Source organism: Puma concolor, chromosome B1 (genome assembly GCF_028749965.1).
Source record: "Puma concolor isolate L17-30 chromosome B1, mPumCon1.1.hap2, whole genome shotgun sequence".
Lineage (NCBI taxonomy): Eukaryota > Metazoa > Chordata > Mammalia > Carnivora > Felidae > Puma > Puma concolor.
In genome coordinates, this window is record NC_141670.1 from 75,339,006 (window position 1) to 75,351,233 (window position 12,228).

A 12,228-nucleotide genomic window follows, 5' to 3' on the forward strand; every position below is an offset into this window, starting at 1 on the left:
AAACCCACAAACTGTGAGATCATGATCTGAGCCGAAGTCGGACGCTTAACCAACTGAGCCATCCGGGCGTCTCACTAATCAGAAGAAGTTTTAAGACTTAGAGAGCTAATTTATATACTGCTAGATAAGCTCTCTCACATAATCCTATTTCGGGCTTAGTGTACTTGGGTAGATTATTTACAACAACTGAGATCCTTGGCAGTGACTTAAGAATATTAGTGGGTTGTTAATAGAGGAATAATAAGCATACCAAAATTCTACTCTCCTGTTTGTTTCAAATGCTTTTCTTCCTTCAATCTTCCTCTTAAACTAGCTGTGTGTATGTGTGTGAATAGGAGGAATGAAGGGAAGACAGGAAGGAGAAACAATAAAGAGGTGGAGGTGGGAAAGAATGAGGAGAGAGAAAGGGGTAGAAAGAGAGAGAAACAGGGGTTGGGGAAGGGAAGGAGGAAGAGAAAGAGGTAGAGATTAGAGATTCCTGGATTCTTTTACTTTATTGAGAAAGAATAGTATTAAATTATGGTATTATTGTGTCCTATCCCAGAAATAATAATACAGGAAATTTTTGTTAGCAATAAAAAAATTATAAACAACTTCACTACTCAATAATATAAGAGTAACCGTATAGGGCACTAATAAGCTTTTCATCATTTAAAGTTAACAAAAATACTCTAAAAAAGTAATAAATAAATATCGTCATTTTTAAACTTTACAAATTTGCTCTTTTATCATGTCTTTCAAAGTTTTGGTTATAGAACTAATATTTACTCCAAAAATTAACATAATGAATGAATAAAAGTTGAATTTTCTCTTCCTTGAATCCCCCTAAATAACAGAAAACTGCTATTTACATAGTCTAAACTCTTCTGTAAACCTCTATACTCACATATATGATATTTGTTAAGTAAACATGAGACCAGGCTACGCTATACATAATATCCTCAATATTTTTCCTATGAACAAGTATCTTGAGACTTTTCCTTGTCAATACATATAAATCTACATTTATCCTTCTAATGTCAGTATATTATGTACTACTCATACTTTTCTATTTAAAGTTGAAATGAATTCCCTGACATATTCTCTGTTCTCATCAACTGAGGATCTTTTTTTTTTTAAAGTTTATTCATTTATTTTGAGAGAGAGAGAGAGAGAGAGAGAGAGAGAGAACACGAGCAGAGGAGGGGCAGAGAGAGAGAAAGAAGGGGGGGGGGGGAGAGAGGATCCAAAGCAGGCTCTGCTGTCAGTGCAGAGCCCAATGTGAGACTTGATCTCACAAACCATGAAATCATGACCTAGGCCAAAATCAAGAGTTGGATGCTTAACCAACTGAGCCACCCTCGCACCCCAATTAAGGATCTTTGTGAATAAATCTTTAAAAATAAAGGAGTTCTTTTTTTTTTTTTTTTTTTAAGGTAGAGAAATTATACGGAAAGTGATAGGAAAGCTGAGAGGTCGAACCCACAGAAGAGAGATAAAACTATTTCTAAGGAAAACGTACAAACACACACTCAGGAGATTAAAATCATATCCAGAGAAAAGCTTAACTGCAGACTTGTCATCTTTATGAGGGAAACATCAGCAAGAAATACTACCTGAAATGGTAACGAGATAAAGGAGATATACCATTGCATTCACCCACACAAAACAGATTTATTTCCCTGTGCAATATCATCACACACATTTACTCCATTTGAAAGCCAAAGCATGTGGTGCCTTCCACAGCAACCCAGATAAAACAGTCTGTTCAAAGTCAAGAAGCCAGAATTCATTGAAGAAGCTTGGTAGACTGGACAAAATGAAAGAAATGTCTACTGTTGTCTGAGTGGCCATTTTTCCTCAGAAATAACAGCTATAAGCAGACAGAAGGGTCAAAGGTTTAATGAGGGAATGTTTTTTGTTTCCAGGAAGCCAGGGCAGTAAGAAGCATAAGGTGACAGTGATTATGAAGCATGTTAAATCTTGACACTGGAAACAAGTGTTGAAATGGAACTTTCCAACCCTGTATTTTAATATGGATAACATACAACCTTAAGGACAATCTAAGTAACCTGGAAGTGAGAGTACTTCAGATAGCCTACATTCCTGAAAATGCAGATGAATTACAATGAGCTGGCAGTCCCATTCAGTTTTCCATACTTATAAATTAAGAATCCATTAAGATAATGAGACAAATGGAGCAAGATTAAAGGGACAGAAAGAAGCAAAAGTAAATTACTGCTCTATGTAGATCTCCTATTTGGGGGAGGGTGAATATAATAAAGTGATAAACAGTATACAAAATACTGTGAATCACTGTCATAAGGTTGTGAATTTACAAGATAGTCACTGTGTACTCTGAGTATTTAAATAGCACCAAGAGCTTTTTCTGTAAAACCAAAAAGTGAATACAAACACTTAAATACTATCAAAAGAATAATTTCATGGTATAAGCTGACAGACACTATAAGAGTTATTAATGGTGAAGGATAGGGAAGTAGGGACCATAAAAGAAAATACTAGAAACTGAACAGGGGAAATAGGTTAAGCAGTAAACGAATAAGGCAATATGACAAGAAAAACAGGAATGAAAGTTTAAAAGATACTGGCTTAAAGGCAACAAAGATTAATTTGAGGTGTGAATACTGATGGCAAATTCTTAAACATTTAAAAAAAGTATTTATTAATGTTTGTGAAACATGCCAAACAGCTCTGAATGCTGAAACCGAGATTATTCTTAAATAAATAAAAATAATAATAAGATGGACTTCTAAAAGTACTCTATTCTTTTCTTTTTTAAGATTTTTTAATTTTTAAGTAAAAAATCTCTACACCCAACATAGGGCTCAAACTTACAACCCTGAGATTAAGAACTGCATGCTGGCTCATCCACTGACTGAGCCAGGCAGGTGCCCCTAGTCTATTCTTTAAAAGAAATTTTTTTTACCTTTATTTTATCTTGGGGGGGCATCTGGCTCTTTTGGTAGAATGTGCAACTCTTGATCTCAGGGCTGTGAGTTCGAGCCCCACATTAGGTGTAGAGATTAGTTAAAAATAAAATCTTTAAAAAAATAATAGTAAGTTAAAATTTATTTTTTAATTCTTTTTTTTTTTAAGTTTATTTCTTTATTTGGCAGGGGGAGGGGCAGAGAGAGAGACTCCCAAGCAGGCTCCACGCTGTCAGCCCGATGTAGGGCTTGATCCCATAAACTGTGAGATCATGACCTGCGCCAAAATCAAGAGTCAGACTTTTAACCAACGGAGTCACCCAGGCGCCCCTAAAGTAAGATTTATTTTATTTTAATTCTAATACAGTTAACATACGGTGTTAACGTTAGTTTCAGGTGTACAATACAGTGATTCAACACTTCCATATTACTCAGTGCTCATCAAGATAAGTGTACTCTTAATCCCCTTCACCTATTTCACCCATCCCCAGAAATATGGAATGCTTCACAAATTTGTGTGTCATCCTTGCACAGGGGCCATGCTAATCTCTGCATCGTTCCAATTTTTTAGTATATGTGCTGCTGAAGCAAGCACTAAAAATACTCTATTCTATACTAGGAAAATACAAAAACAAAAGGGATAAACCAGAGTTCACTATTCACTACTATTCCTGCAGATGAGAATAAGAACATAAATAAACTTTGGATTCAAATTTTATGAATAAAATCAGGTAGATTAAAATAATACTTAAGAATACTTATATTCAGGGCCTAAACTTACATTTGTTCCCATTATAGATTGGGTTTAAACCACCAGCCTGGTCTTAGAGCCCAAATTAACAACCAATAAAGGAAGTGCTAAATATTCTTGTTGACGGAAAGCCTTTCGGTGATTAATGTATTACAAATAGCTCAAGCCCCAAATCCACTTAGTACCTTCAAATCTTAACAGGGCCAAGACAGTAGAATTTAAAGAAGAGTTAAGTGGATGAAAGCTCTAGCTGCTCAACTTAGAGCACTGGCCATAACACTCTATTTGTGAACTGTTTGTGGCTGTAGTGGTTTGCAAATCAGGAATAGCCTGTATTTTTATACAGAGCACACGTCTCTTATGCGTCTTCTCAAGAGTAACACAGAAGTGAATTTATTCTTTCAGTTAATACTTTTAAAATACGGTCTGAAATCTTCTACAGAGGCACCTGGGTGGCTCAGTTGGTTGAGCGTCCAACTTTTGATTTCAGCTCAGGTCATGATCCCCGGGTCGTGGGATCGAGCCCCGTGTCAGGCGCTGTGCTGAGCATGGAGCCTGCTTGGGATTCTCTCTCTCCCTTTGCCCCTCTCTGCTCGTGCTCTCTTTCTCTAAAAATAAAAAAATACAAAACTAAAATCTTCTTTGTCATTAAGTAGATTCTGCCTCCTTAAAATTGTTTGACTTTACCCCTTTTCTCCGTTCCAGTCTTCACAGCCATAGTCCATGTCTTAATTACTCTCTCACATTACTGTAACAGCTTCTTTTTTAAAATTAAAGTTTATTTAGGGGTGCCTGGGTGGCTCAGTCGGTTAAGTGTCTGACTTTGGCTCAGGTCATGATCTCACAGTTCGTGAGTTCGAGCCCTGCATTGGGCTCTGTGATGTCAGTGCTGAGCCCACTTCGGATCCTCAGTCTCCCTCTCTCTCTCTGCCCCTCCCCTGGCTCACATTCTCTCTCAAAAATCAACAAACACTAAAAAAAAATTAAAGTTTATCTATTTTGAGGGGGGAGGGGCACAGAGAGAGAGGGAGAGAGAGTACCAAGCAGGCTTTGCTGTCAGCGCAGAGTCTGACGTGGGGCTCGAACTCACAAACTGTGAGATCATAACCAGAGCTGACACCAAGAGCAGACACATAACCGACTGAGCCACCCAGGCGCCCCTACTCTAATAGCTTCTTGACAAAATCTCTTACACTGCATATTCTACTCTGCTTGATGTGTAATATGGTTCCCTCTTGCTTAAAATTGCTCAGTTGATCCCCACTGTCTTTAGAATGGCATGAATCAGACCCATCTGCCTTCCCAAGTTTATCTCCTCCTGCTCTTCTCTCCCACTCAAGGATCCAGTGATACCAGTTATCCAGAGATTTCCCAAACCATGCTTTCTCACATGTCTACAACTTTGTTCATGAGGCTATATTTGCCTGCTGCTTGGAATTCCTCTTTTTGCTCCCTTTCATTTAACTTATTCACCTTTCGTACCAGACTGGGTTTCATTTATTCATTAAACTTATTTATTCAGCCATTCCTTTGTTCATTTATTCATGAAATTTGCCTCTAAATAGGAACATTCTATATTCACACATTTTGAAACCTAAAGAATACAGGCCTTAGCGGTGCCTGGCTGGCTCAGTTGGTAGAGAATGGAACTCTTCATCTTGGTATCATGAGCTCAAGCCCCACGTTGGCTGTAGAGGTTACTTAAAAAAATTAAATTAAAACATGACAAGCTTAAAAAAAAAAATACAGGTCCTATTTCTGAACGAAGTTCTAGTAGTTACAAATTACAAAATTTAAGATTTTTGTTCATTTGAGCCTTCCTCTCTTGCGTCCTTTAGTTCACGGTTCCCTTGCTCTTTATCTTGTTTTCCTATATGTTTACTATCTGTCCCCCTTGTTTTGTCTTTTACTTCTACACTAATCTGAGTTGAATCATTAAGACTCCATATTTACCTCTTATATTGACATACCACATTCAGCCTTTTTAAAAGTTTATGTTAATGAAACTGACCAGCCTTTAAAATGTTGCACACATAGCATAATACTAAATGAAGGAGTTTTTAACTGAAAACTGAAAAAACCGAAAAGATTTTCAGTTTTTAAGTGAATTTTTTTTCATCAAAGCTTAATCAGGAGGGGTACCTGGGTGACTCAGTCAGTTAAGCACCTGACTTTTGGTTTTGGCTCAGGTCATGATCTCACGGTTTGTGGGTTTGACTCCTAGGTTGGGCTCTGTACTGACAGTGCAGAGTCTGCTTGGGATTCTCTCTCTGCCTCTCCTTCTGCCTCTCCTCCGCTCCAGTACATGCATGCTCTCTCTTTCTCAAAATACATAAAAAACATAAAAAAAAAAAAAAAAGCTTAGTTGGGATATTGCAGCGTCAATCAGAAGAGAGGGGTGCCTGGCTGGCTTAGTCAGTAGAGCATGAGACTCTTGATCTTGGGGTCCTGAGTTCAAGCCCCATGTTGGGCCTACAGCTTACTTTAAAAAAAAATTGGGGAACCTGAGTGGCTTAGTCAGTAAAGCGTCCGACTTCGGCTCAGGTCATGATCTCATGGTCTGTTGAGTTTGAGCCCCGCACTGTTCTCTGCGCTGACAGCTCAGAGCCTGGAGCCTGTTTCGGGTTCTGTGTCTCCCTCTCTGCTCTTCTCCCACTTGTGCTCTCTCTCTCTCAAAAATAAATAGAAGAGAAAAAGAAAGTTCTAACTTATACGATTATTCTTTTTATTTAAAAAAATTTTTAAGTGTATTTAAACTTAAATAAACTGTCAGCGCAGAGCCCAATACAGAGTTCAATCTCTTGAACCATGGGATCGTGACCTGAGCAGAAATCAAGAGTGGGACGTTCAACCGACTGAGCCACCCAGGTGCCCCTAAGTCATGTGAGTTTAATGGAATTTATAGCCCAGTGTGTCTGGGCTGGCATATGCCTCTCAACTAAAAGAACCTCAGAGTGTAATGACCATATTGGGTCTCTTTGACTCTGTTCTTGTGGCTTTTTTACCTTTTCATTCCAAATTGTGAGCTATACTGGGCATGCACTGTCATTTCAATAATCCTTCAAGGATAAGATTTTGATTTGGTTGATTTAGGACTGTGCTTGCTATCCATTTTACTTTTGAGTAACTTGATTCTAGCCATGACTTTGATCTTCTCTTTCTTGGACTTTAGTTCCTGCATGATTTCTGCCTTTAATTTCTGTCTATTTCTGTTCTCTAACAAACACTAAATAATTTTTAGAAAGATTCATGAGCATGTTTCAGGGCACTTTTATCATCTTAAGAGAACCTGTACTTTTGTAGATGATTTCAGATCATATTTTAAAAGTATTAACCACGAAGGGCACCTGGGTGGTGCAGTCGGTTGAGTGTCTAGCTTCGGTTCAGGTCATGATCTCGCAGTTCGTGAGTTTGAGCCCCGCTTCAGGCTCTGTGCTAATAGTGCAGAGCCTGGCGCCTGCTTGGGATTCTGTCTCCCTCTTTCTCTGCCCCTCTCCCTTGTATGCACGCTCTCTTTCTCAAAAATAAACAAAACATTTTAAAAAATTTTAAAAAAAGTATTAACTGAAAGAATAAACTCACTTCCGTGTTACTCTTGAGAAGACACATAAGAGACATGTGCTCTGTATAAAAATATAACAGACAATCCTTGATTTGCAAACCACTATACCCACAAACAAATCACAAACATAGGGTTTTATGGCCAGTGCTCTAACTTGAACAGCTAGGGCTTTCATTCACTTAACTTCTTTAAATTCTACTGTCTTGTCCCTGTTAAGATTCAAAGGTACTAAAGTGGATTTGGGGTTTGAGCTCTTTGTAATACATCAAAAATTCTATAGATTAAATAATCTGCTTATTGTTTCACAGAGGTCATAAGAAAAAGAGTCACCAATTACTCTGAAGCAATGCAACTAATAACATCAATAAACTTTTGAAGTCCAACTCACTTGCAAACTGATGCTACATGTACAGTTAATGCTCAGTCATTATAATAAGATCAGTGAATTCCAACTCTGGATAATGAATGTATCTCTTTTGCAATTCAGTTCCATAAAGTATCAAAAAGAGGAGGTAGGGACAGACATATCTACAGCAGTTCTACAGCTAAATGTGTTCTAAGGCAATATATTTCTTCTTCAATTATGTATCAATTAATAAGCATTTTGGTAACTTTTTTACTCTTTTGCTACTATTTAAACTACAACTATGCAAACAAAGATTAATAAAATGCTTCATCTTCTAACTGTATTTTTGTTTAGATGGCATCATTCTCTCCTATATATTCATACATTTGCAAAACACTAATTTGAATAACATACAAATGAAAATTCTTAGAGCCAGTTAGGGTGGAAACATTAACAAACAAACAAACAAACAAACCTTGTACGTGTTCAGACTCCATTTTCTAACAAGCTCTAACTTTTCCATTGCAGGATTTTTTATTTCATCTGCTAGAATAACTGGTCCACCTTTGGTCTGTGTTCTCTGGCCACCTGCATGATCATAACAAAAGACAAAACACAAACCAGATAAAGACAAGTAAGTAAAAAACCAAACCACTGATGCTTATTCAAGTTAAACTAGTTATGCATTTAAAAATAAAAAGGTTTTGACAAAGTGAAGAACTCAAATTTCCTGGAATCATTGAGAATAATTTCCAAACACTTAAAAAACATTTCTGTCCATTAAATGCAAATGTTATGTGGCTTGTCTTAAAAAAAAAAAAAAAAAATGTTGTAACCAAACTTCTTTTCTAAGTAAGCTCTTTACTTCTAGAAAACAAAATTTCGACAATTACTCTTATAGCCTCATGACCCTAAAAAAACTGTGCCAGTAAAAATCTGGAAGGCTATGAACTCTTCACAGTGATCTCCTTTCATCATACTATGAAGAACACAGCAACAACAGAATGTTACTATAATTTTGGAGGATTTAAAAATATAATCCAAATTTCAAATAGTCATTAAAAATATCTTACCACCAGTATGAAAGGCTAGGCTAAAACAAGGTCTACATTGTACCTCCTTTTTTTCTCAAGAGACCACCCACCCTCCTGCAAAAAGCCATAATTAATACAGTATAAAGCCCTGACAATGTATTGCTACAACAGCTAAGAAATTATGACATAAAAGCAACTCTGCACCTAAATAGTTCCTATAATAAAATGTTTTTCATAGAAAAAAAATAGTTAAATGCTTAAGATACTAATGACTTAGAATAAAAATTTTCATAATTTAAAGAGAACAATGAAATAAGGAAAAGAGAAAAAGTTCTTAAAAATGGTTTTAATCTCAGAGTCAGCAAAAATCTCTTTTTTGACTTACTCTTATAGTCAGACCAGCCTTTGCCACAACTTTACCACAACCTCAGATCAAGAACGGCACACAAAATCAAATACATGTAAGATGTACAAAATCCTCATGGAAATAAAATACAGAATGTTGAAGTTTCATATGTTAAAAGAAATATGTACTTCAACTTTTTCCTGTTTGTACAATTGAGCATATTAAAGTATAGAACAAATTCAATGCAAAGAAATGCATTTTTCCCAAGTATTTTTCACTGGCCATAACTGGTAAATTACATATTCTTTTGTTGCAATCTGCAAGCTATTTGTAAGCTGTGGTTGAAAATAGGAAGACACAACATTTTCCACTTGACCCATTCCAAATAATGAACAACCCAATTGTTGAAGGCTCCTTTTTTGTTGAACTGAAAACAGAGTAGAGCTGCAAAGCGGAGAGGATCAAATAAGTGAATCTACATTTTATAGAGCAAAGAAAACACGATTTAAAATGAATCAAATTTTACCATGTTTTTAAATCAAAGGGAATTAAATTTCAGGTTTAAGATAGTTAATAACTTTGAAAAGCCAGAAAGATAGGGATGGCTAGAAAAGATTATTTACATTATTGTTAAAAAAAGAAAAAAAAAAAAAAAAAGAAGCAGCCACCACAAAAGCCAGAATTACACACACCTAAGAATATAAAGCAAGGGATTATGAAACTGAGTGAATTAGTTTAGTTTCAGAAGTAGCAAGAAGGGCTTTATCCAATCAGTGAGTGCAGAGAATACCTGCAGGAGCAATTAAATCACTTCCTTGTTGAGCCAGACGACTAGCTGCCACCCTGCTAGGAGACATAACAGATGGCAATGGTGGTGCCGGGGAACCTGAAAAGGGTAGACATTTAACTGTGAAAACTCTTTTCCTCCTCCACATGTTGTACACTTTGAATATAGGTTTAATGACATTTCTGTTAAAATACTCAAAAACGAGGATTAAAAATTGGAATTAATATAGTTTGCTTTCTTGCAAGAATGGACTAACAATAAATGGGTGCTACCAGGCTGAGTTCTTGTAGAAACTTCTCATGCAACTGTTTGAAACCAAACAATACACAGAGCTATAAGGAAGAAACTTGGCAAGACCTCGATAATCAGGACTTTACCTGGGTTCTGCTATTTCCAAATCACTTAACAGAATGTGGTTAAAGTTCCATAGTTGAACGATTTATTTATTTATTTATTTTTAATTTTTTTTTTTCAACATTTATTTATTTTTGGGACAGAGAGAGACAGAGCATGAACGGGGGAGGGGCAGAGAGAGAGGGAGACACAGAATCAGAAACAGGCTCCAGGCTCTGAGCCATCAGCCCAGAGCCCGACGCGGGGCTCGAACTCACAGACCGCGAGATCGTGACCTGGCTGAAGTCGGACGCTTAACAGACTGCGCCACCCAGGCGCCCCCATAGTTGAACGATTTAAAGCTTAAGGAAATATTTTGTACATTGTTACTCCTACATTCGAAGGAAAGCTCTTTAAGTAAAAATCCAAAGGTATGTAAAAATGTATCAAAATTATAATTAAAATTCACAAAAATGTGAATGAATCACAGCCTTCACAGGAATTATAGCCTAAAATTTTACATCATAAATCCAATAGCACATAGTGTAGATCACTGCTATTCATACTATGGATGCAAGGGACCTATATCAATTATTTCACCTGAAAGGTCATTGAAAATGCAAAAACTCAGGTCCTGCCCTAGACCTACTGAACTAGAATCTGCATTTTCATAAGATCCTTACATGATTTGTATGCATTCTGATGCTTGAGAAGTGCTGATATAGAGTGCTATTCTAACTAATCATAAGAATGGAGCTTTTAAAGCATAGCTGTGACACTCCACCGCATCTACTGGTCATCAGTGGGCATCTGTAAGGTTTTTGTTTTTTGGGGTTTTTTTTTTTTGACAGTATTAATTTTTTCATTTGTTTTTATTTATTAAACAAATAAAATTTATATATATATTTAAGGTGCACAATGTGATGTTTTGATATATGTATACACTGTGAAACGATTACCATAAACCAATACACCTATCACTTCTTTTGGTTTCTCTTGTGTGGTAAGAACATTTGAGATCTATTCTATTAGCAAATTTCAAGTTTATAGTACAGTATTATTAACTATAGTCACCATGTTGTGCATTAGGCATCTATAGTTTTTTAAAAGCCACTCAGATTATTCTCTAACTCAACCAAGTTTGAGAACTGAAGGGAAAAAAATAGTATTTTAATCAAACACAACTGAATTTTAAATTCTTAACTCTGTGTTTGAAATTCTGGCTCTACTTACCACATAGTATCAGGAATATGTTAGCAAATTAGTTAATCTCTCTGAGCCTTAGTTATCTACAAAGTGAGAAAACAGACTATCCAACATTGTTGATAATGTCCAGTATTAAACCAAAGAAAACTTATAACTTCAACTGCTTTCTTTATTTTAAAGTCTGAAGGTTGTACATCTTTAAGGGAATGATAATTGAAAGCTGAAAAATTATTAATGTCCTTCCATATTCAGTTGAAAATATTTTAACATCCATAAGCTTCTTTTATTTCAGCTATACTCTCTCCCAGTTCTCTAGAAATGAATCAAATTTATAATTAAAATTTTCTAATAGGACAGAAATCAAGAACAAATTTCTTTACTTAGAGGTAGTAATAACTGGTTATATTCCTGATATACTAAGATCTGATGGAGAAATAGTCACCCCTTTTAATAATAAGAAAATCTTAAAATGAACTAGATCTAACATTAAAATCCAAACAATAGACCGAAATAGACTAGCATTACCTTTCAAAGTGAGAGATATTTATCTCTTTAAATCTGCCGAACCATAAAATTTAAAACTAGAAGGAATGACAGAAATCAACTAACTCTGACATTAAACCACAGAAGAAAACCCAGAGGGGTGAAAACAGCTTATCAGAGACTCAGATGTTCTGAATTCACACCATAAAATCTCCATTATTAAATTCAATACAGGAAACACTAATCCATAAGTTACTTGTTGAGTTAGAAGGCATTTAAATAGGTTATCCAATCCAACCACCATTTTAAACAAAGACTATCTCTACTCTCCAAGGCACAAAGGTTTCTATTATAGAAGCAAGTGTTAAATAAAAGACAACTACTGTAGTTCCATTTCTTGATGATCCCTGAACAGAGCTCCGTTGTTCTGGTTATTACTGTTTATTAACCTTG

At 36.0% G+C, this 12,228-nt stretch overlaps 1 protein-coding gene and 1 non-coding gene across 10 annotated transcripts in view; both read right to left on the minus strand.

Annotated features, from left to right (window-relative positions):
- The window catches only part of ARFIP1 (ARF interacting protein 1), a 129,410-nt gene that overhangs the window by 45,995 nt on the left and 71,187 nt on the right, over positions 1–12,228 (minus strand). For 7 of the 9 annotated variants that reach the window (XM_025921821.2, XM_086704104.1, XM_086704100.1 and 4 more), the window contains 2 exons: positions 9,757–9,852; positions 8,062–8,174 (listed from right to left, as the gene is read on the minus strand). In XM_025921821.2, coding sequence (XP_025777606.1) covers positions 8,062–8,174; positions 9,757–9,852 — 209 coding nt within the window. The remainder of the gene's footprint in view (positions 1–8,061; positions 8,175–9,756; positions 9,853–12,228) is intronic. The other 2 variants (XM_086704105.1, XM_086704103.1) reach the window with 1 other exon arrangement.
- LOC112859133 (U6 spliceosomal RNA) lies at positions 3,417–3,522 on the minus strand. Its single transcript, XR_003223452.1, has one exon. It is a non-coding gene; the product is annotated as a U6 spliceosomal RNA (small nuclear RNA).